This window comes from Dromiciops gliroides, chromosome 6, assembly GCF_019393635.1.
Source record: "Dromiciops gliroides isolate mDroGli1 chromosome 6, mDroGli1.pri, whole genome shotgun sequence".
NCBI lineage: Eukaryota > Metazoa > Chordata > Mammalia > Microbiotheria > Microbiotheriidae > Dromiciops > Dromiciops gliroides.
The window spans coordinates 165,776,306-165,798,353 of NC_057866.1; the positions used below are offsets into that span (position 1 = coordinate 165,776,306).

General features: G+C 39.7%; 1 protein-coding gene across 1 annotated transcript in view; it reads right to left on the reverse strand.

Annotated features, from left to right (window-relative positions):
- The window catches only part of SH3D19 (SH3 domain containing 19), a 239,087-nt gene that overhangs the window by 117,760 nt on the left and 99,279 nt on the right, over positions 1 to 22,048 (reverse strand). The window contains exon 2 of the mRNA XM_043973453.1: positions 18,513 to 18,552. Coding sequence (XP_043829388.1) covers positions 18,513 to 18,552 — 40 coding nt within the window. The remainder of the gene's footprint in view (positions 1 to 18,512; positions 18,553 to 22,048) is intronic.

Sequence of the window (22,048 nt, forward strand, 5' to 3'; positions counted from 1 at the left end):
AGGAGGACAAATAAAAAGACCCAGAAGAGAACAGTCCACCAGACTAATAATGAAAAGTATTTACATGGCCACTAACAACCCAGGTGACTCTGGCATGCCAATTTCAACATGTGCAAAACGATGGGCTTAGCACATAATCACTAGGTAATTGCTAAAGTCCTTATCACCTCTAAAATCCTGTATTTCAAAAAAACCTGTATTTATGTTGCCAATTTTGACAGTGAATTTTTTTATAAATTAATAAATAAAATGACTCCAAGGGGCAAATGAGGTGACTTTGAAACAGAATTATACTTATTCCATCCCAATCTTAACAACTCTTCGTTTAGTTGTGATTTTATGCGGAAATGAAAATAAATTCACCTATGACCAGTTTAAATAAGTGGGAATTAATGACTAAGGGATTCAGAGAAGTTGTCTCTTTTTACTCTGGATCCTAACATGAAGAATATTCATTAAGAGGTGGAAGGAGACGGGGGAGAGAGAGAGAGAGCCTGGGTTGAAGGACATGAGGAACAGTGATTTCAGAATTCCATCACTTCTAGGATTTATTCATAAAGCGTAGCATGTAGGAGAGTGTGTGCAAGTGTTTGAGAATTCATGGAGCTGGCTGTAATTTTGGTTGTTTTAGGAGGCTCAGTCTCTCTTCTCTCTCTCTCTCTCTCTCTCTCTCTCTCTCTCTCGGCCTTTTGCTGTTGGTGGGAGACAAGCAATAAAGGGTTCCATTACTCACTAAGGCAGCGGCCCTGTGTCAGTCCTCGTGAGAGGAGACATAAATCCCAGTTCTTGCAGAATAGATTCTGCAGCGGAGACTTGGTTTGCACATAAATGCTTTAAATGCTGCACTGTCCTATTTCCTTAATATATTCATGGCACCCAAACTTAGAAATACATTTCAGAATCAGGACTGGGGGTTGGGGGGTGGGGGGAGACGAGCCTAAGGCCAATGGAGATGTGAACATAAGTAATTTCCATTTCTAAATTCGATTATTGTTATTACTCCTTCAAACCATTCCCAAATTATCTTGTGAAGTAGAGACTATTAGAACTGTATTATCAACTCATTGAGCAAAGATGGAGGCCTTGAGGAACATATAAGTCAGAACTAGAGTCAGAGTTGCTGACCTTGATGCACGCTAACCAAGGCTGCTTAGAATCATAGATTTAAAGGGAGAGTTTAGTCTAACCCCTTCATTTTACAGAGAAATAAACTGAGGGCAATTCAATATTTCACTCAAGGTAACATGGGTAGTAACAGATGTAGTTAGGATTTGAACCCAGGTCTTGACTCCAAATTTAGTATACTTTCTGGGCAGCTAGGTGGTGCAGTGGATAGAGCACTGGCCCTAGAGTCAGGAGGACACGAATTCAAATCCAGCCTCAGACACTTGACACTTATTAGCTATGTGACCCTGAGCAAGTCACTTAACCCCAGTTGCCTTAAACATCTATATCTTGCCACTGGATCCAGATGGTTCTGGGGGAGAGAGTGAGGTTAATGACGTTGCACAGCCTTCCCTCACTTAAATCCAATTCACTGCAAATCATGACATCACCTCCACATGATGAACAACAACAACAAGGAGCCTTCTACTTTACTTTGACCAGCTCAGAATCCTCCATGACAACTGAGCTTCCAAACAACTTACAATGACTGCCTTCAAGGAAGCTTCATTCTCCATGGATGATAAATGATGTATAGAGATACATAAATGCATCACAATTTGAAAAGGTGGAGAATTATAGCAAAAACCTAATTCATGGAAGAAACATAGACTGAGCTGCGCCTTAATGGGAATAAGGATGCTGAGAGATAGCCAAGATGAGGACGTGCACTCCAGGGCCCAGGGCTCAGGATTGGATGGCTGCACAAAAGAAAGAGATGGAATGTTAAGAGCTCAAGGCCCAGCTAGTAAGGAGTCCTGTTTGGCTGGAATGTGGCATCCAAGTGTGGTTAAAAAATGATACAAGGGGGCGGCTAGGTGGCACAGTGGTAGAGCACCGGCCCTGGAGTCAGGAGGACCTGAGTTCAAATCCGACCTCAGACACTTAACACTTATTAGCTGTGTTACCCTGGGCAAGTCACTTAACCCCAACTGACTCAGTTAAAAAAAAAATAAATTATGAATGAATGAATGAATAAATGAAGAAAGAAAGAAAGAACGAAAGAACGAAAGAAAGGATACTAGGCCAGAAAGCTACAATGAAGATAAACAGTGAGGGAACACATCTACAGCAAGTAGTCAAAAACAATTTCCTAGAACTATGCTCCAACTGACCAAGCTGTAGCTCCTGGTGGTATTCAGAGTCTATATACACAATGCCTCACCACGCACAGTGGGGAGCATACATGAGTGAGAGAGAGATAGAGATGGAGAGACAGAGCCAGAGACAGACAGCAGATATACACAGATGGATAGATATAGCACTTATAAGGTACTTACTATGTGCCAGTCACTGTGCAGGGGATAAAGACAAACTAAACATTTCCTGCCCTCAAGGGGCTTACGTTCATTCTAGGAAGAAAACACCCAGAAAAGCAACGAGAGAGAAGGGAACATGGCTTGGGACACTCATAAATGGTGGTCCAGACAAGAGAGTCACCAGTCAGATACCAAAGATATGCAAACTGCTACAACACATACCATAAAAGGTCTGTGCTAGAGAAATTATGCCCATAAGCAGATTAGCTCTAAGGTAGGAGAACCACACACTACTACTACTACTACTACTACTACTACTACTACTACTACTACTACTACTACTACTACTACTACTACTACTACTACTAGTGACAGTAAGACTTGAATGAAAAGAGGATCCTTTAGAACAGGGGTGCCAAAGACCACCAGCAATATACCCCAGGCTAAACCAGATTAAAATTACAATTGGGAAATACCTTTGTAATACTCAATACTTAAAAAATAAAAACACAATAAAACAGATAACATTACATTTTAAAACTAAGTCAATATGTAGCCCAAGGTTTAGTGAACCTTGAGTATGACACAGCTATTTTAGAAGTTATTATTTTTTCCTGATCCTCTCTTCTGAGCACATGGGTGACCTTTGTGCTATAAAGGAAGGCTGGAACTTTTTGATATCTTTTAGCACCATCAGATAGAAGTTAGGAAACATTAAACCTATGCAAGCTTTCTTCTAGGAAACGGGTTTTTTTTCCAAATGAGTACAAGAGACCTGATACTGCTACACCTAGTACCCAAGGATTCAAGGGATCTAATCTTCCCTTTCTTTAGGCTTTAAAACAAAAACAAAAAACCCTATACAAGTGCTGTTCCTAAGTTATGATGCCCCAAACTCAAAGGCACAAAACCAAGTATTACATAAAGGAGGTCCGGTTAGTCCACTGTGCATCTTTTCCCCCCCGTCTAATTCAATAAGTAATTATTTAGTTCCTGTTAAATAGCACTGTGTTTTTAAAAACAAACAAACAAAAAACTTAAATAGCACTATGTTATGTACAAAAGACAAATAAAAAGCAGTAGTTCCCTGCCCTCAAGGAGCATAGTTTTGTTTTTTTTTTTAGTGAGGCAATTGGGGTTAAGTTACTTGCCCAGGGTCACACAGCTAGTAAGTGTTTAGTGTCTGAGGCTGAATTTGAACTCAGGTACTCCTGACTCCAGGGCCAGTGCTCTATCCACTACGCCACCTAGCTGCCCTTAAGGAGCATAGATTTTACTGGACACCCAAGCCTTTGATGGAATTCCAAGGATTTATCGCTGGGAACAGAATTGTGATCTATTTTTTTCTTCTATTTCCAATCTTCCCCAATTGAAAAAAAAATGCTTTTTTTAAAAAACAAAAATAGAGGGGCAGCTAGGTGGCACAGTGAATAAAGCACCGGCCCTGGATTCAAGAGTTCCTGAGTTCAAATCCAGCCTCACTGCCCTGCAAAAACCAAAAAAAAAAGGGGGGGGGGCAGCTAGATGGTGCAGTGGATAGAGCACTGGCCCTGGATTCAGGAGGACCTGAGTTCAAATACGGCTTCCGACACTTGACATGTACTAGCTGTGTGACCCTGGGCAAGTCACTTGACCCCAATTGCCTTACCAAAAAAAAAAAAAAAAAGAGAGAGAAGGCAGTTTTTGAAAATAAAAATCTAAAACATCAACAAAAACCAAAAAAAAAAAAAACCCAACCAAAAACATCACAGTCGTTTCCCAATATACCCTTCAGGATCCTCCATTTATAAAAAAGAAAAAAAATAGTCAAGCCAAACCAATGAACTAAGCCATCACATCTGACAGCTCATGCAATATTCTATTTTTATACACGCCCACCTCTCTACCAAGGTGAGGGATGCTAGTATCATAGATAGCTCCCCTACAACTAGACAAAGATCAGAAATGATCGGTAGTTCAAATATTGGGTTTATTCATTCAAATTTGATTCTCTGGTTCATTATCTAAAGAAGTCATTCATTGGACAGCAACAAGAAAGGTCCCAATGCTACAAATTGTAGTCTGAGGGTCAGAGCAATTTTTTGGCTTTATAAACCTTTGGAAAAGGTTTTGATGAGAAATTCAGATCCAAATGCAGTTAAAACAGCTCAGATAGAAACCATCCAGTGTTGTTAATTGGTTCCATGAAAAAAGGACAGTGAGCAAAATAACGTTACAGGGAGCTCAACAGGACAAGCTAATTTGTATCTATGCTTGAAAGGCATAAAGACAGTGAGCATGGATTGAAGATCCGTGAGTATGGGTATTTGGAAACCTACAGCCTGGGGTATATTGAGTGTCGAGGAAAAGATGGTCTAGAATTTCAAAATTGTTGCGGATACAGCAAATCTATTGCCCTAGATAGGGTCCCACTCCATTGGAGCATATTCATCCCAACAAATTCACACAGCTGTGGGGTGATATGGAAAGAGGCAAAATGGTTTTGAGGTCAGAAAACCTGGGTTTGAATCCAAACATTTTATCTTCCATTACAACAAGCAAGGCACAATATTCAGATGTGGTTGTATCATCGTACTCTGCCATCATCAGAGCACATCTGGGGCCTTGCATTCAGTTCTGGGCACCATAATTTGAGCAGAATATTGATAAGAGAGCGGGTGAGCAGGGGAAGGACAGAACTGAAGATAATGAACACATGAAGATCAAAAGAAAGAACTGGGAATATTTAACTGGGAGAAGAAAAAGCTTACAGGGGTAGGGGCAGGGGGAAACTATCTTCAAGAATTACACCCTTCCCATTTGGCCCAATATGACAGAATTAGTGGCAATGAGGGGAGTTTCAGACATACGGATTTTGGTTCCATGTAAGGAAAAATTTCCTAACAATTAGAACCTTCCCAAAGTAGAGTATTCTGCATTAGGAGCTAATGGGTCCCTTATCTCTGGGGGTCTTCTAGATTGGGCTGCTTGGGGATGCTGTTCATTTCTGTTTAGGTACAAGACTAGATGACGTCTGAGATGCTAGGATTCTGTAAGCATGAATTTTGTAGCTGTCATGACAACACACTCATGATGCAACTGTAACACGACATTGATGCTAGGATGCCAATGCTATGGAATAACTACTTGAGAGAAAAGAGAGGTTTATCCAGATTAATATTCTTCCAGGAAATGTAATGTGCTCTTGTCACTGCATTGGCACAGGTAATATACTCACTTTTGGAGAATATCATGTCTTATCATTGAAAAAAAGTTTTATAAACTAAATTAAAAAGTCAAGTCATACTCTGGCTTTGCCACTTACTACCTGTATGACCTCCAAGAAGTCACTTTGGACTTCTGTTTGTTCTACTGTAAAATGAAGAAGTTGGGATTGAAGAATTCTTACTCCTTCCAGCCCGAGATCTTACGATAGGATGCCTAGAATGTTCCTTAGCTATGGTGAGGCCATAATCTAAAGATGATCTGAGATTCCACAGATGCCTACAAATGATTTGTCCCCTTCTCTCTAGGAACTCATAACCTGGGGCAGCTAGGTGGCGCAGTGGATAGAGCACTGGCCCTGGAGTCAGGAGTACCTGAGTGCAAATCCAGCCTCAGACACTTAACACTTACTAGCTGTGTGACCCTCGGCAAGTCACTTAACCCCAATTGCCTCACTAAAAAAAAAAAAAAAAAAAGGAACTCATAACCTCTTTATAATAATCTGGAATAGCCTTCTTCTAAATAATCTCCCTGTTTCCAGTTTCTAGTTCTTTTGCTATTTCTTCCTATATTCTTAGCTCTTTGGGGATACATGCCTAGCAGTAGCATCTCTGAGTATGGGTATGGATATATTAATCACTTTTCCAACATAACTCCAAGTAGTTTTCCAGAATAGTTGCTTCAATTCACAGCTGCACCAACTAGGCATTGGTGTCTTCTTGCACTACCTCCAACAATAACTATTCTCATTTACAGTCATCTTTGCCAAACCACTGGATATAAGGTAAAACCTCAGAGTCGTTTTAAGTGGCATTTCTCTTATTATTAATGATATGATGCAATCTTTTATATAGTAGCTAATAGTTGGCAATTCATTTAACAACTCTTTGTTCATATCCTTTGATCACTTAATCTTTGGGAAATGGTTCTTGGTCTTGTGTGTTAATTCCTTACATATAATCTTCTTACATGGTTTGCTGAGAAGAGATGTTGGGAAGGGTCACATCAGGAAATTAATGTAATGCAAAACCCAAAGGCATCCAGATGTGTGACCCTGGGCAAGTCACTTAACCCCAATTGCTTCACCAAACACCCCCCCCCAAAACACACACACACACACACACACACACACACACACACACACACACACACACACACAGAGGCATCAATTTAAAAAGAAAAAAAAGAAGTAAATTCTCAAGAAAAAAAAGATGTAAGTTTCTTGAAAGCAGGGCGATTGTGTCATTTTAAAAATCTTTGTTTCCCTGGCTTAACCTCTTGTACACAGATGGTCCTTAAAATGTGTGCTGAATGCTGAATAAAAAGCCTCTAACCTCACTGGACCAGGACTTGGACAATTGAGCTTAAAAATGTCTTCTGGGGCAGCTAAGTGGCGCAGTGGATTCAGGAGGACCTGAGTTCAAATCCAGCCTTGGACACTTGACACTTACTAGCTGTGTGACCCTGGGCAAGTCACTTAACCCTCAATGCCCCTCCAAAAAAAAAAAAAAAGTCTTCTGACCAGATCAACAAGTAGTTGTCCCTAAATAGAAACGGAACAGAACCTTTAAGCCATAAATTTCTCAAGTGAATTTGGCCATGGAACATTTGGAACATTCCTATTTCAGTCTTTGTATTTCCATCCCCAGTGCCCAGCACAGTTGTAGGCACATAATAGGCATTTAATAAATACTTATTGACTGACTGATTGATAAACTCCATGAGTTTTGTTCTAACAAGTTAGGATGGCCTGGGAGTGTGGAATATCCCTCTGGGTAAAGAGGGTAGATTAGAGAGATTCTGCCCTCAATAAAATAAAGTCAGTCTATTTTCATACTAGAAAAGACAGCTACACAAAACCAGTATTTATGCTTCATACATAATTTCATCTTTAATATTTTACAAGATGGAGAAGAAAATAGGGCCATCATCAACCATTTTTCATGGAAGGCCTATTCCTATAGCCTGGTACATGGGAAGTTTGGGAAATACTATTCAACACTGAAAGAGGAAAAGAATGAAAGTGAAACAAATAAAAGCCAGGATGCTATCACAGTAATGTGGCACAGACTCACTCTCCCAATGCCAAGTCAGCTACATCTCCCTTCAGAATTCCAGACTATTGGAAGGGGTACAGGGTGATTTTTTTTTTAATCGCCACTGGCTGGAGACCCTACTAGTTGTGTTTCACTTGCTTATTAGGGGGCCATGGACTAGTACTTCCTGATGTGCTGAAACCAAGAGTTATCTCCCAACCTTCTTCCTGTCTTAGAAAGAAAGAACAGGCAGAACTTGTATCTCTGCCCCGAGCTTACCTACGTCAGGGATATCATCATTAACAACTGCAAAGCAGCCCCTAAGTGGGAAGGCTGTAATATCATAGGCTATGGCTGCCCAAACTTTTCAATGACCCAAATGGTCCACAGTATCAATGCTTCCTTGTCATTCCTGCCACGCAGGGGGAGGTGATAAAGCCTCAAACCACTGCATGACAACACAACTTATATCCTCCATAGGAGGCCATCAAATGTTAATAATCTTTTCATAGCTCCAACTCTAAGGTAGTTCTTTGAAAACGCCTATATACATTTTAATTTTTCACCTCATTTACAGTGTTATAGATGCCAGAGCAGTGGTAATGTTTCTCTTAATGCTCAGAAAACATAATGCCAAAATGTAATGACATACCAGCTATAGTTTATAGAGGCAGAGGACTCAAAACATATGGATAGGGGAAGGCTCCAGAATCATAGTAAACCAAGCCCCAGCAGAGTGTGGCATTTTAATAGAAGTATTTCAAATACAGAAAAAACATAAACAATTTATATTTCTCACTTCAAACTCATCTTTTTTGAGTAGAATGCTATGAAAGTGAGGTTTTATAAACAAAAATCTACACCATGTTTATGAGGGTCAATGGAGTAGCACTTGAAAGGAGCTGAAACATGGATGAAGTTGCTTTATCAACATAAATATTTACTGAGTGCTGCTTGCCTGCTGGGCACCCAGAGCTGGCTGTTAATATATATCCTGCTCATTAAGCCTCTATGTCTCCTTGTTTGTGGGAATAGATACTAGTATAATGGTATGAAAAACATGCCTCCTGTGCCACATTGTGAGAGGACAAACTGTGGCAATGCCCTGTAACTCCATGATCTCCAGAGGAGCTCCTCAAAACTCAAGAGACTCATCTGGCACATAAAAAGAAAACAGATTTTATACATACATTTTATATATACATACACACACACACAGATATGTATAGATATATAGGTGTTTATATACACATGTATGCATATACATGCTCCTAGTCATACACATATACATGTGTGTATATCTATATGTATTACATGTACGAAAAATACAGAGGAGAAGGCTCCACACACACCCAAAATATTTATAGCATCACTTTTTGTGGTAGCAAAGAACAGAAAATAAGGTAAATGTCCACTGACTGAAAAATGACTAAACCAAATGTGGTATACAAATGTAATGGAATATTACTGTTGTGACAATTGGAGTGACACCACCTGCTGGAGAATTATTGTAGGAAAACTCCGCCATGAGGAGAAGGGGTTTGAGGGCAAGCCATGTGGCTTGGAAGGTCAGTTCCTTGACGTCACTCCGTTTGCTCCTGGGTACGGTCTATCAAAGCTACCAGCCAATTAGCTTGGAGTTCTGTGTGCATGTGTGGATGGGATGTTCCTAGTTTCACAGGAGGCTTGTGAGACAAAGAAGGGGCTTGGCGCTCTCTCTCTCTCTCTCTCTCTCTCAGGGGGACTTCAGGGGGAAGCAGAGCAGGAGACGGTGGCTCCCTGAGATAGCTGAATCTGGGCCTCTTTCTCTTCACCAAATTCTTATGCTCCTTAGTAAATGCTTAAAAGTTTAAAACTCTTGCTAAAGCTTCTAATTTATTGGTGACCACTCATTAGATTTTTAGACAGTATAGTTAAATGAGGAATATGATGAATACAGGAAAGCACAGAAAACATACATGAGCCTACAACAACATAAATGTTAAGAATGACCATCACAAAATGAACACTGTAAAATCACAAAGGACAAGTTTGGTCCCAAAGGAGATATATGAAAAGACACCTCTTCCCACTCCCTTGTAGAGGTGAAAGTAGAAGGGAAAGGGGTCCACAGGTGTGGAACACTATCTGACCAGATTTTTTTTATATATATTGATGACTTTTGTTGATTTTTCCTCTTTCTCCTTTTTTTTTCTTTTTTAAAAGAAATTCTTTGTTATATGGGATGAATCTCTGAGAAAGGCAAGGGAGAGAGCTACAAGGGTAAATTTAGGCAATGAAAAAAAAAGAAAATAGCAATTTTTTTAAAAGTACAGAGCAATTAAAGGGAATGATGGAAAAAAGTTAGGACATTTTGTATGCCAAAACTAATTTAGATGTCAATAGTTACTAAACAAGTTTAGCTAGTTGTACTGCTATTCCATGTTCCATGTTAAGTTTTAAATAAAACATTTATTTTTTCAAATGAAAAACAAATTAAGCCTTATAAAATGTCAGGACTTGGAAGGAATGAATGAAATCAATGGAGGAAATCATGCATTAAGGTGGAGTCCTTGCCTTTAAGGAGTTTACATTCTAATAGGTAGATACAATACCACTAAATCAACAAATACATTTAAAGTATATTCTTATGTCAGTATCTGGGGTGAAGGAGGGTCTCAGTCAGGTTGGTATTTACCTAACAACCCCAGAGACATATACACGAATAACTATAAAGAGACATGTTTAGTCAAGTGGCATACCTGTTTGTTATCTTTAGATAAATGTGCGTGGTATAGAGCCAAGAAAACAACTTATACAGTAACAAAAACATTATGAAGATAACCTTTGAAATACCTGAGAACTCTGATCAATGCAATGACCAACCACAATTCCAGAGGATGGATGATGAAGAATGCTGCCCACACCTGATGACACAGAGGGGATGGACTCAAGGTACAGAATAAGACACACATTTTTGGATGTGGCCAGTGTGGTAATTTGTTTTGCTTGAATTCGCACATTTGTAACAAGGGATTTAGTTTTTGTTTCTTGTTTTTTTTTTTTTTTCCAGTGGAAGGGAGATGGGAAGAAAAATAAATGCTTAACGGAAAAATAATTTATAAAAGAAAAGCAAAGAAGCAGCTAAGTAGCACAGTGGATAAAGCACCGGCCCTGAATTCAGGAGGACCTGAGTTCAAATCCGACCTCAGACACTTGACACTTACTAGCTGTGTGACCCTGGGCAAGTCATTTAACCCTCACTGCCCTGCCCCCCCAAAAGAAAGAAAAGCAGTAGGGGGAAGAAATAAGCATTTATGCAGTACCTACTGTGTACTAGGCACTATACTAGGTGCTTTTAAAAACATTACCTCATTTGAAAATAATATTAGTTATTGCCCCTTTCATATGTTTATTTGCCAATAGGGCCAAAAAAAAATAAAAACGAAAAACAAAAATGAAAAGAACATTTGTGTAAAGAAAACTGATAAAAATCAACCTGTGAAGAAACAGTCTTTCAGATAAAATGTTGAGAAGAGACATAATGTTCTGAGGACCAGAGAGAAAACTACCACTCAGATAAATTGTCTGAGAGAACCTATTTGTGGGCAGAACAATAAATGAGATAATGATTGGCTTCCATCATTGTAGTAGTCATCTCATTTGCACGTGATTGTTTTTAGAATTTTGAAGCTTATAAATCACAAAATTATAAATGAAATAACTGTTTGGAACTATGGGAAGATTATATAAAGACTATTGAGTTCATAAATGACAGAAACATGTCTTGAGTTTTACCTCCTTCATAAGATAAAGAAGGATGAGTCACTGACAACTGAGAGATCTGATCTGAGCCATGAGAGGGATTAAAGAAACCAACAGAAGGAGAAGCTATAAGATGAGATCGCTGGAGAAGCAAGGATGAACTGAGCACAGGAGGACTCATAAGAAGCTGGGAACAGCAAATAGAGAAGGCTTTGAACTGAAACAACTGATTCTCTGATTGCTTGGCTGGAAACTTGCTTATTCACTGCTTTGCTGGTTCACTGGAGAAAGACTGGAACACACGCTGGAAGCACTGGCTTAGAGTTGAATCCTATTGGCTACGTGTAGGTTTACTAGAGCTATTGCCCTTTGGTGCTATCTACAGATGAGACAAAGGAAACCTCTCAGGGGTATCTGTGTTGCTCTCTACTGACTTCTCTGGTTTGGGAGGGAGAAATAAGAGGGGTAAACAGACTTTGCCTCTATTTAACTGTGAGCTGAGTCTTCTGTCAGGATAGGCTAGGAGCTAAGTGAACAAAGAATCCTTGGCGATTGATATAAGGAGCTAGGTAGTTCTTCAACTTAAGGAAACCACTAGTTACTGAAAGGGTATAATACCTTTTTTAATGCACCTTGTTGAGGGCTGGCTGTCAGTGAAAAGAGCTTGTCATTGCCTCATAGGCTTGAAAGCAAAAGAGGAATGGCCTTGCCCAGCAGAAGCATGGTGAAGAAGGACCAGGAAAGGTGCAGCTAGCAGAGAAGTGGCTTCCTAAGGTGTAGCTTGCTCCTTAAAGGGAACTAGGGCATCAAGGACAATAGTTCAGGCTGCCCCAGGCATATGAATTTTCCTACTCATACCTCTTTCCTAGATTTCTGTATTGACTACACTCCCCTAAAGGTAATGTGTGTATTAGTGGAAGAGTATGATTTAAATTTATGATTATTCCTGCCCTGGTCTTCTACTGAATAAATGTTATGATAATCCTTATTGGGGCGGGGTTCAATTGAGTAAATGTTATGATTATTCTTGCATTTCCTTTATTTAATAAATGTTTTCTGCTTAAGAGTTGATGGTGAAAAAAATGTTAATGATGTCATGTCATGATTTTGTGTAAATGGGAAACACACTGGTTGGGGCTCAGTAATTACAACCACAAGTAGTAGGAATATATCCCCCCATTCCCCACCCCCAGTGTTACCCCTAAAACCCCCAGAACCAGGCTACAACAGCTACAATTAAAAGTAAGAGGGAGTCTTCTTCATTACAGGAATTTAGCCATCCTGTGTGAGACACTGTTAATCCAATCTAAGAATCACTTATTAAGCAACAAGTAGCTGTAAGCTACCAAGCACAGATCTTTTTAGAAAAAAATTTTTTAAAGAAAAAACAACATTTATAGACTTAATACCTTACCTCAGAACAAATCATAGCCAGAGCCCTTGGGAGAAACTTCTTCTCTGACCCAACTAATACTGAAAGAGCTCTCTTTGATCTCTTTCTGAATTATTCTTTTTTCTTCTCTTTCCTGTGTTTTCTCTCCTCTCTTTTTATTTTTCCTTGCTTTTCTATGTTTTAATTTTTTCCTCTCTATTCTCTCGGTTCCAACTCTCTCTCCTACAACATGAGCAATATCCTAACTCCCCAATGCAGAGTGGGCTATTTTCCCTTACAAGTTACTGAAATTATCCTTGATGGGGCAGCTAGGTGGTGCAGTGGATAAAGTACCAGCCCTGGATTCAGGAGGGCCTGAGTTCAAATCCGGACTCAGACACTTTACACACTTACTAGCTGTGTGACCCTGGGCAAGTCACTTAACCTCCATTGCCCCACCAAAAAAAAAAAAAAAGAAAGAAAGAAAGAAAGAAATTGTCCTTGAGATTGGATTAGCTCAGAGAACTAAAGGATCCATCTGCTGTATAAAGTATAAAACAATAATAAAGGTCTCTATCTTTGCTCTAATGACTGGCTGGTAGACCCAAATGCAATTTCAGAGACAGAAAAGGTTTGCTCAGCTGAATTAACTGGTATATTTGATGCATATCCTTGTTGAATATCCTTTCCCTCCTATAGTTAAGTAAATTTCCTTTTGTTAAATACTGAAATACCTATGAGTTTCTTTTTTCATTCCATTATTGAAATGAAATGCCAGGGGGTTGGCTTGAGTCAGACCCAGCCAAGAATAGCTCTCCTGTTACCATTTACCTTCCTCCTTTATTCTCCTGCCACATCTTTTGTGCAAGATGAATCAGGACATATTCAAACTCTTTAAAGTGTATACCTTAGGACCATGTTCTCCAGCCAAATACAAGAGGATGCTTTAAAGTGACAATAATAGCAATATAAACCAATAACTACAAAAAAATCACCATCAATAAGTTTTTCCAAAAAAAAAATTCAAAGAAAGTTTTCTAGGTTCCTGTATTTGACTAAACCTTTCCTTTCTATATCTTTTTTTTGTTGTTGTTGTTTGTTTTTTTGGCAGGGTAATGATGGTTAAGTGACTTGCCCAGAGTCACACAGCTAGTAAGTATCAAGTGTCTGAGGCTGGATTTGAACTCAGGTCTTCCTGAATCCAAGGCCAGTGCTTTATCCACTGTGCCACCTAGCTGCCCCTTTACTAAAGCGTTCCTGAACTGATGCAAAATGATGCAAGCAGAACCAAGAAAACAATATACGCAATGAGCAATGACTGTAACAAGTAAATGGAAAGAATAGCCATCACAAACCAATAGAAAATCAATGTTGCAAATTTACAAAGAATAAGTTTGGCCCTAAAGAAGATATGAGAAGATACCCTCTCCTTACCCTCCCCCCATTACACACTGCTTTGCAGCAATGGAGGCTCCACAAGTATGGGACATTTTAAATGTCACATTTTTTCGATGTATTGATCAATATTGCTAAATTTGTTTTCTTCCTTTTTTTTTCCTTTCAAAAAATCCTTTGTTATAAAGGATAGCTCTGGGGGCGGCTAGGTGGAGCAGTGGATAAAGCACCAGCCCTGGAGTCAGGAGTACCTGAGTTCAAATCTGGCCTCAGACACTTGACACTTACTAGCTGCGTGACCCTGGGCAAGTCACTTAACCCCCCATTGCCCCGCAGGCATGCATGCATGCATGCATGAATGAATGAATGAATGAATAGATAGATAGATAGATAAATAAATAAAGGATAGCTCTCTGGGTGAGGATGAGGGAAGATAGAAGGGAGAAAACCAAGGCAATATAACAAAAGATATCAATGAAAATCAATTTTTAAAGCATTTCTGAAATTCGACCCAAGTTTGTTCTTTTTTTTATCCTTGACCAGCACTGAAAGGAAGGCACAATGCAGTATAGAGATGAATATTTCTCACCAGGAAACTCTAGCCTTGCTTAGCCTTAGCCTAAAACAAAAGCAATCTCTCCTGTCCTTAGCCTCTCTCCCTTCCACCACCCAGTGTCCTGAGGAAAAGATACAAAATACAATTTAAGTAACTTTTCATTTATATTTTCTTTTTCTTCTACTGACTTGACAGCAACATGCTAGTCTGGGCCTGTCCCTGAGTGCAGAAACAAAAACCTGCCAGGCACTACCCTGCTATGCAGTTTAAGAGTAGCATGGGGAAGATAGTATGGCAGAAATTAGGCATAGACCAACATCTTACACCCTATACTAAAATAAGGTCAAAATGGATACACGATTTAGACATAAGAGGTGATACCATAGGTAAATTAGGAGAGAAAGGAATAGTATACCTATCAGATCTTTGGAAAGGAGAACAGTTTTTGACCAAACAAGAGATAGAGTATATTATAAAATGCAAAATGGATGATTTTGATTATATTAAATTAAAAAATTTTTGTACAAACAGAAGCAATGCATCCAAAATTGGAAGGGAAGCAGAAAACTGGGAAACAATTTTTGAGGCCAGTGTTTCTGATAAAGGCCTCATCTCTAAAACATATAGGGAATTAAATCAAATTTATAAGAATCCAAGTCATTCCCCAATTGAGAAATGGTCAAAGGATATGAACAGGCAGTTTTCTGATGAAGAAACCAAAGCTATCTATTCCCATATGAAAAAATGCTCTAAATCTCTAATGATTAGAGAGATGCAAATTAAAACAACTCTGAGGTACCACCTGACACCTATCAGATTGGCTAAAATGACAAAAAAGGAATATAATAAATGTTGGAGAGGCTGTGGGAAAATTGGAACACTAATGCATTGTTGGTGGAGCTGTGAGCTGATCCAACCATTCTGGAGAGCAATCTGGAATTATGCCCAAAGGGCAATAAAGCTGTGCATACCCTTTGACCCAGCAATTCCACTTTTAGGTCTTTTGCCCAAAGAAATCATGGAAGGGGGAAAGGGACCCACATGTACAAAAATATTTATAGCTGCTCTTTACGTGGTAGCAAGGAATTGGAAGTTGAGGGGGTGCCCATCAATTGGGGAATGGCTGGACAAGTTGTGGTATATGAATACAATGGAATACTATTGTGCTGTAAGAAATGATGAGCAGGAGGAGTTCAGAGAAACCTGGAGGGTCTTACGTGAGCTGATGATGAGTGAGATGAGTAGAACTAGAAGAACATTGTACACAGTATCATCAATATTGAGTGTTGACCTACTGTGATGGACTATATTCTTCTCACCAATGCAATGGTACAGAAGAGTTCCAGGGAACTCATGATAGAAGAGGATCTCCAAATCCAAGAAAAAAAAAGAAAGAAAGAACTGTGGAGTATAGATGCTGATTGAACCATATTATTTCTTTTGTTTTGGGTGCTGTTGTTTTTTTTTTCTATTTTGAGGTTTTGCATCACTGCTCTGATTTTTTCTCTTGTAACAGGATTAATGCAGAAATAGGATTAATGTTATTATGTGTGTGTATATATCTATATCTATATGTATATGTATAGAGATATATAGACATAACCTATATCAGATTACCTGCTGTCTAGGGGAGGAGGGAGGGAGGGAGAAGAATCTGAAATTGTAAAGCTTGTATAAACAAAGGTTGAGAACTATCTTTACACGTAACGGAAAAAATAAAATACCTTATACATTAAAAAAAAAAAAGAGTAGCAAGGGAAGGATGAGGTGGAGGGTCACAGCCAGCTCTGACCACATCCCTGCCTCCCAGGCCTCCACACCTTGTTCTGAACTACAGAATCCTGAGTGTGGGGCCTGGGTCTTCCTCCATTTACATCATCATTGTAGTTCAAATCCGGCCTCAGACACTTGACACTTACTAGCTGTGTGACCCTGGGCAAGTCACTTAACCCTCATTGCCCTGGGGAAAAAAAGTAAGCTCCCTGAGGGCAGGAAATGTTCTATTTGTATTTGTATCCTCAAGGCTTGGCAAAGTGCCAGGCACAAAGTAAGCACTTAAATGATACTCAGCATTTAATGGATACTCTCCTAGTTCTTCCTTACTAAGCACTCCTTTTCAGTCTCCTTCATTGAATCTAGGTGACCCCTTAAAGTCTGTGTTTCTCAAAAGTCCTCAGTTCTCTTCTCTTTGGTTCTCTATATCCAGTCACTTGACAATCTCATTCACTCTTACAGTATCAACACTTATCTCTGTCCAAATAACTCCTATATAAGACCTGAGTTCAAATATGGCCTCAGACTCTTACTAGGCATGTGACTCTGGGCAAGTCACTTAATCCTGTTTGCTTCATTTTCCTCATTTGTAAAATGAGGTGGAGAAGGAAATGGCAAAGCACTCCAGTATCTCTGCCAAGAAAACCCTAAATGGGGTCACAAAGAGTCAGACATACATAACCATTTGGGGGCAAAAAAGGACATAGGTGGGTAGGTGGGGATGAGGTGGGGATGGGGTGGGGCAGGGAAGACTTCCAAGATAAAAAGAAGAAAAAGATGGTAAGATCAAGATAATTTTTGAAAACTGTTATGGGCCAGGGTATCTCATTTGAATGGGCCTCAGAAGTTTTCTAGGGTAAATCAAAAAACCTTCTCTTTGAAGAACTAAACCAAAGGACAAACAAACACACCTAAAGAGATAAGTGGCACCAGATAGGGACTGAGCTAGTTCCCAGACCACCACCCTTCATTCCAGTCTCCCCCACCCCTAGGGAAGATAAGATTAGGTGTGGCTGCAGCCTTTGTGGCATAGAGAGGCCAGAGAGATCCGGAGCAGCCCCTCACCCAACTTCCCCCAGCCACCAACAGTGGGGGATGGTCTTCCCTCAATAAGGGAACTTTCCATAGTCAGATGATCACCCCCATCAGTCCTCTATAAAAGGATTTCCCTGTCTCCTGCTAGAGGAGATAGGTATCTTAGAGAGCCATGCCTCTGTGCCATGCCTTCTCCCCATGAGAAGAAGTCCAAGGACTTCTCTCTTGGTTTCCTTTCCCTAGCACCTAAATAAACTATTATTTTATTCTAATTGGATTTGTGTGCAAGAAGGTGTAATTCTTTAAAGAGGAATTCCTAAGGACCCATATCCCAAACACCCATCAATTTCCCCTTAACAAAAATCTTACTAAGAGATCAGAAGAGTCTATTTGGAAATGTGATTCTGAGTGAAATAAAGGGAGAAATAAAACAAAAACAAACAGTTGGCAGGAGAAAGCTTGAAAACAAATTTCCTAAATTTCAGCATAGTACCCCAATTCATTTTTGAGATTAGATTACTGGAATGAAAATAATAAAGGCTAACATGTATACAGCACGTAAAATTTGGAAAGCACTTTACATATGTTTTGTCATTCAATCCTCACAAATACCCTGGGAGGGAAATGCTATTTATTACCATTCCCATTTTACATTTGAGGAAACTGACACTGAGAGAAGTTAAGGGACTTGACCAAGGTCACATAGAGCAGGTAAGTGTCTGAGGTAGAATTTGAACTCAGGGCTTACTGACTCCTAGTCCAATGATCTATCCAATGTGTCCCCTAGGTTGCCTATGTAATCAATATCCATGTCCCCCTTCCTGATCTTTGAAATCAAGTAATGATCAAGATTACCCTCATCCAGCACTTCTGACAAAATGAAAACAAATGGAGTACTATTACAGGATAATTTTTAAAATATGGGAGCCTAAGTTTTGACACAGCATTAGACAGATTTCTTAAAAATTACATACCTTGAAGAACGATGTTCTGGTTTATTTCTTTCACTGCGATCTATAAAGAAAGAAGATGTTTATGTGTTAAAATTCTCCTTAGTGTCATGGGATGCAGAGCACCCCAGAAGTTCTCTGGGGCACATCAAGGAATCTTCTGGAGAAACTAAACCAGAGGACAGATGGGCCTAGAGAGATAAGCGGAAGCAAATTGGACTGAGCTAGCTTCCGAATCTCCACCCTACATTCTGATCTCCCTTACCCCTGGGGAGATAAATTTGGGTGTGGCAGCAGCCTTTGTGTCCTGAAGAGAGATCTGTAGAAACCCCTCACCCAATTCCTCTAGTCACCACCAGTGGGGGATGGTCCTCCCTCACTAAAGGAACTTTCCACAGGCTGATGGTGCACCCCCATCAGTCTTCTATAAAAGTACCTGCCAGTCTCCTGCTCAAGGAGATTGGTACCTCTGAGCCACGTGCTTTGTGCCTATCTCCCCATGAGAAGTCCAAGGATTTCTTTCATGGTTTCCCTTCCCTCCCCCCTTCCCTTCCCTCCCCTTGCCCCTAAATAAACTACCATCTTATTCTAACTACTTTTGTATGCAAGAGGGTGTAATTCTTTAAAGAGGAATTCCTAAGAACCCCTATCCCTAACCCAACCCTTACCCCATTTTCCCCCATTACATTAGCAACAGAGAAAAATTTAAATTTCTCAATTATTGTTCCTTCATTAAATTCAATTCATATTTTTTAAGTGTATACTATGTGCAAGACATGTCGATACAAAAACAAAAACAAAATTGTTGAAGGTTGGACATTACCAGGGGACTAAATACATGTACATGGTTAAATAAATGCCAAGTCATTCGTTTGGGGTGGGGGGAGAGCACACTGGGTTATTATGGGAGGTATCTAGAAGAAAATGGCACTATATAAATTAAACCTTGAAAGAAGATAAGGACTCTGAGAAACAGAGATGAAAAAAGAGAGGGGGCTGCTACGTGGCACAGTGCATAAAGCACTGGCCCTGGATTCAGGAGGACCTGAGTTCGAAATCAGCATCAGACACTTGACACTTGTGAGAAAATGGGTAGCTGTCTCCTCTCAATGAGGATATAACAGTCAATCATACTCCTCCTGACCTGTTTGTAGGACAAGGTCTCAGATCCCCTCCTCCCTCTCAAGCTAACAAAATCCCATAGTTCAAGGAGCCCTGGTCTCAATAAGGTCTGCTCTGGAGTTGCATCCATATAAGTATAAGGTCCACTCCTGAGTTATAATCCATACAAGGAAGAGGGGTGGGAATACTGCATCCGGATTAGCTAGTTTTTGCACGTAGATTGTAAGCCTTGAGTAATTGGACCAATGATGAAAAAGGGGAGGGTCCATTCGGGTTAGGGACTAGGGTATAAAGCAGGGCCTGTGAGTCCCCTTTCTTGGCACCCACTAGCTGCACACTAGGGTGCCTCCTTCTCACAAGAAGGAAATAGAAGAGCTTTTGTCACATTGCTGCTGAGTTCCTGAGAATTATTGAGAAGAGGATTGTTTTCCACTCACAACACTTAACTAGCTGTGTGACCCTGGGCAAGTCACTTAACCCTCATTTTCCCACCCAATCAATTAAGCTCCTACTATGTGCCAGCCACTTTGCTACAAATACAAAGAATGGAACAATCCCTACTCTCAAGCTGCTGACGTTCTATTAATACACTGAAACTGAAGATGGGATGCTGCTGAGTTTGGGGAATGCTAGCAAGTAATCCAGTTTGGCTGAAATGTAGAATTGTATGGAGGCAATGTGAGAATAAAACCAAAAAGGTAGGTTGGAACTAGACCGTGGAAGATCTTAAATGCCAGACCCAATCTCCTTCTGTTTCATGGCAAGGTGGGGAAACTATGTGTGCAGAATGTTGCATAAACTATCAGATAAGGTTGCTGCATAGGTTGATTTTGCTTATCTATTTTTCTTTTTCACAAGGGCAGGCTCATTGGCTGGGTGGATAGTAGTTACTATACATCCAGAACTGATTGTAATGTCAAACAAAAAGCATCAACAAAACATTGTATTTTACCCTAGAGGAAGTAGGGAGCTACTGAAAATCTTTGAGTAAAGAAGTGGCATGGTCAAGCTTGTAGATTGGGAAGATTTTTTTTTGGAGGGGCAGAGAATAGCTGTAATTGGACACATCTTACCTTTCTTTAAAAAAAAAAAAGGCAATTCAAAACAAATGCTTCATCCTCCCCTTTGCAGGAATCATTATCTGAGCTGAGAGGGTTTGTGTAGCTGAAGAGATGGTGGTATGATGACATAGCTCATAAAGTTTATTACTTATTAAAAATAATCTGCTCAGAAAACCCAGCATTTTGTGGATTTATTTATTTTTAACTTTAGCTGTGCCAAAACCACAAAAGACTTTAGCTAAAGGGGGGAAAAGTGAGGGAACCAGAAAACCACAGATTACTCAGCCCAAAAAAATTATTCCATGAATCATGGCTGGCAGAAGTCCCCAAAAGTATAGGGAGGAGAAAATGTAGCAAGTCTGCTAAATTAACATCTGCAAATGATGAGAGGCAGACTAAACTCCTTCATTAACTCCCCAGCTCCCAGAAATTTTTAGACTTTGAATAACCCCTCTCAGAGAGATAAGTTTTACAAAGAAGACAAAGAGTGCCTGCTTAACATTTCTGAAGAGAAAAACAGCTGGAATGGGAATCCAGAGCCCAGGGCTCAGATCCCCACTGATCCTTCCAACTCAGTAAAGTGACCAATCACTCAACTTCAGTGATCTTTGGTTTTCTCCCATTAAACACAAAAGGGTTTGACTAAATGGCTTTAAAAATTTTTTCCACTTCTAAATCCAAAGAGCCTAAGCAATCAAGAAAAAGAATTAACTAAAGTATCCTATTACATGCAAATACGTAGCTCAGTGAAACTTTATATAAACCCATAATTTATCTTTTTCCTTCCTATTAAAAATTAGCCCACAATGATAAATATCTGAAAAAGCAAAATCAATTAAAAAAAAAAGAACCTTCCCCACCGACCACCTCCTTTGAAAGTAACAACTCTAGAAAACCATTATAAGCAAGAGCGTTCCTATATTACAGCCTGAATTTCATGGCAATAAAACAGCTGAATGGGAAGACTTTCCCCCTCCTTCTTACCATTTCGGGACAAGGTAGGGATAAGGCTGAAAGTATGCAAATGAGAGAAAGGAAGAGAGTTTATTTAGTTCAGTTTGGTGTGATCCCAATTTTCAAACCTGACTGTCGGAGTGCTAAGTAAACTGTTTCTTAGCTAAGGACTAGGCATGCATGTGACTAGGAATCTTCATGGAAAAGCTTGGGACTACTTGGTTCAATGTATTTCCTTACCCCATGCACTATGGAAATAGGGTGCTGATTCTAATTTGCTTTCCATCTGCATTTAATTTGATATTCCAGCAGTTCTTTAAAATGGTAAGCCAGGTTTTACCCCTCCCTTCAAGAAACAGAACCTGCTTTTTTACCCATCAGGTACTAACTTTTCCATCCAGCCTATACTTCAGCCACTCCGGA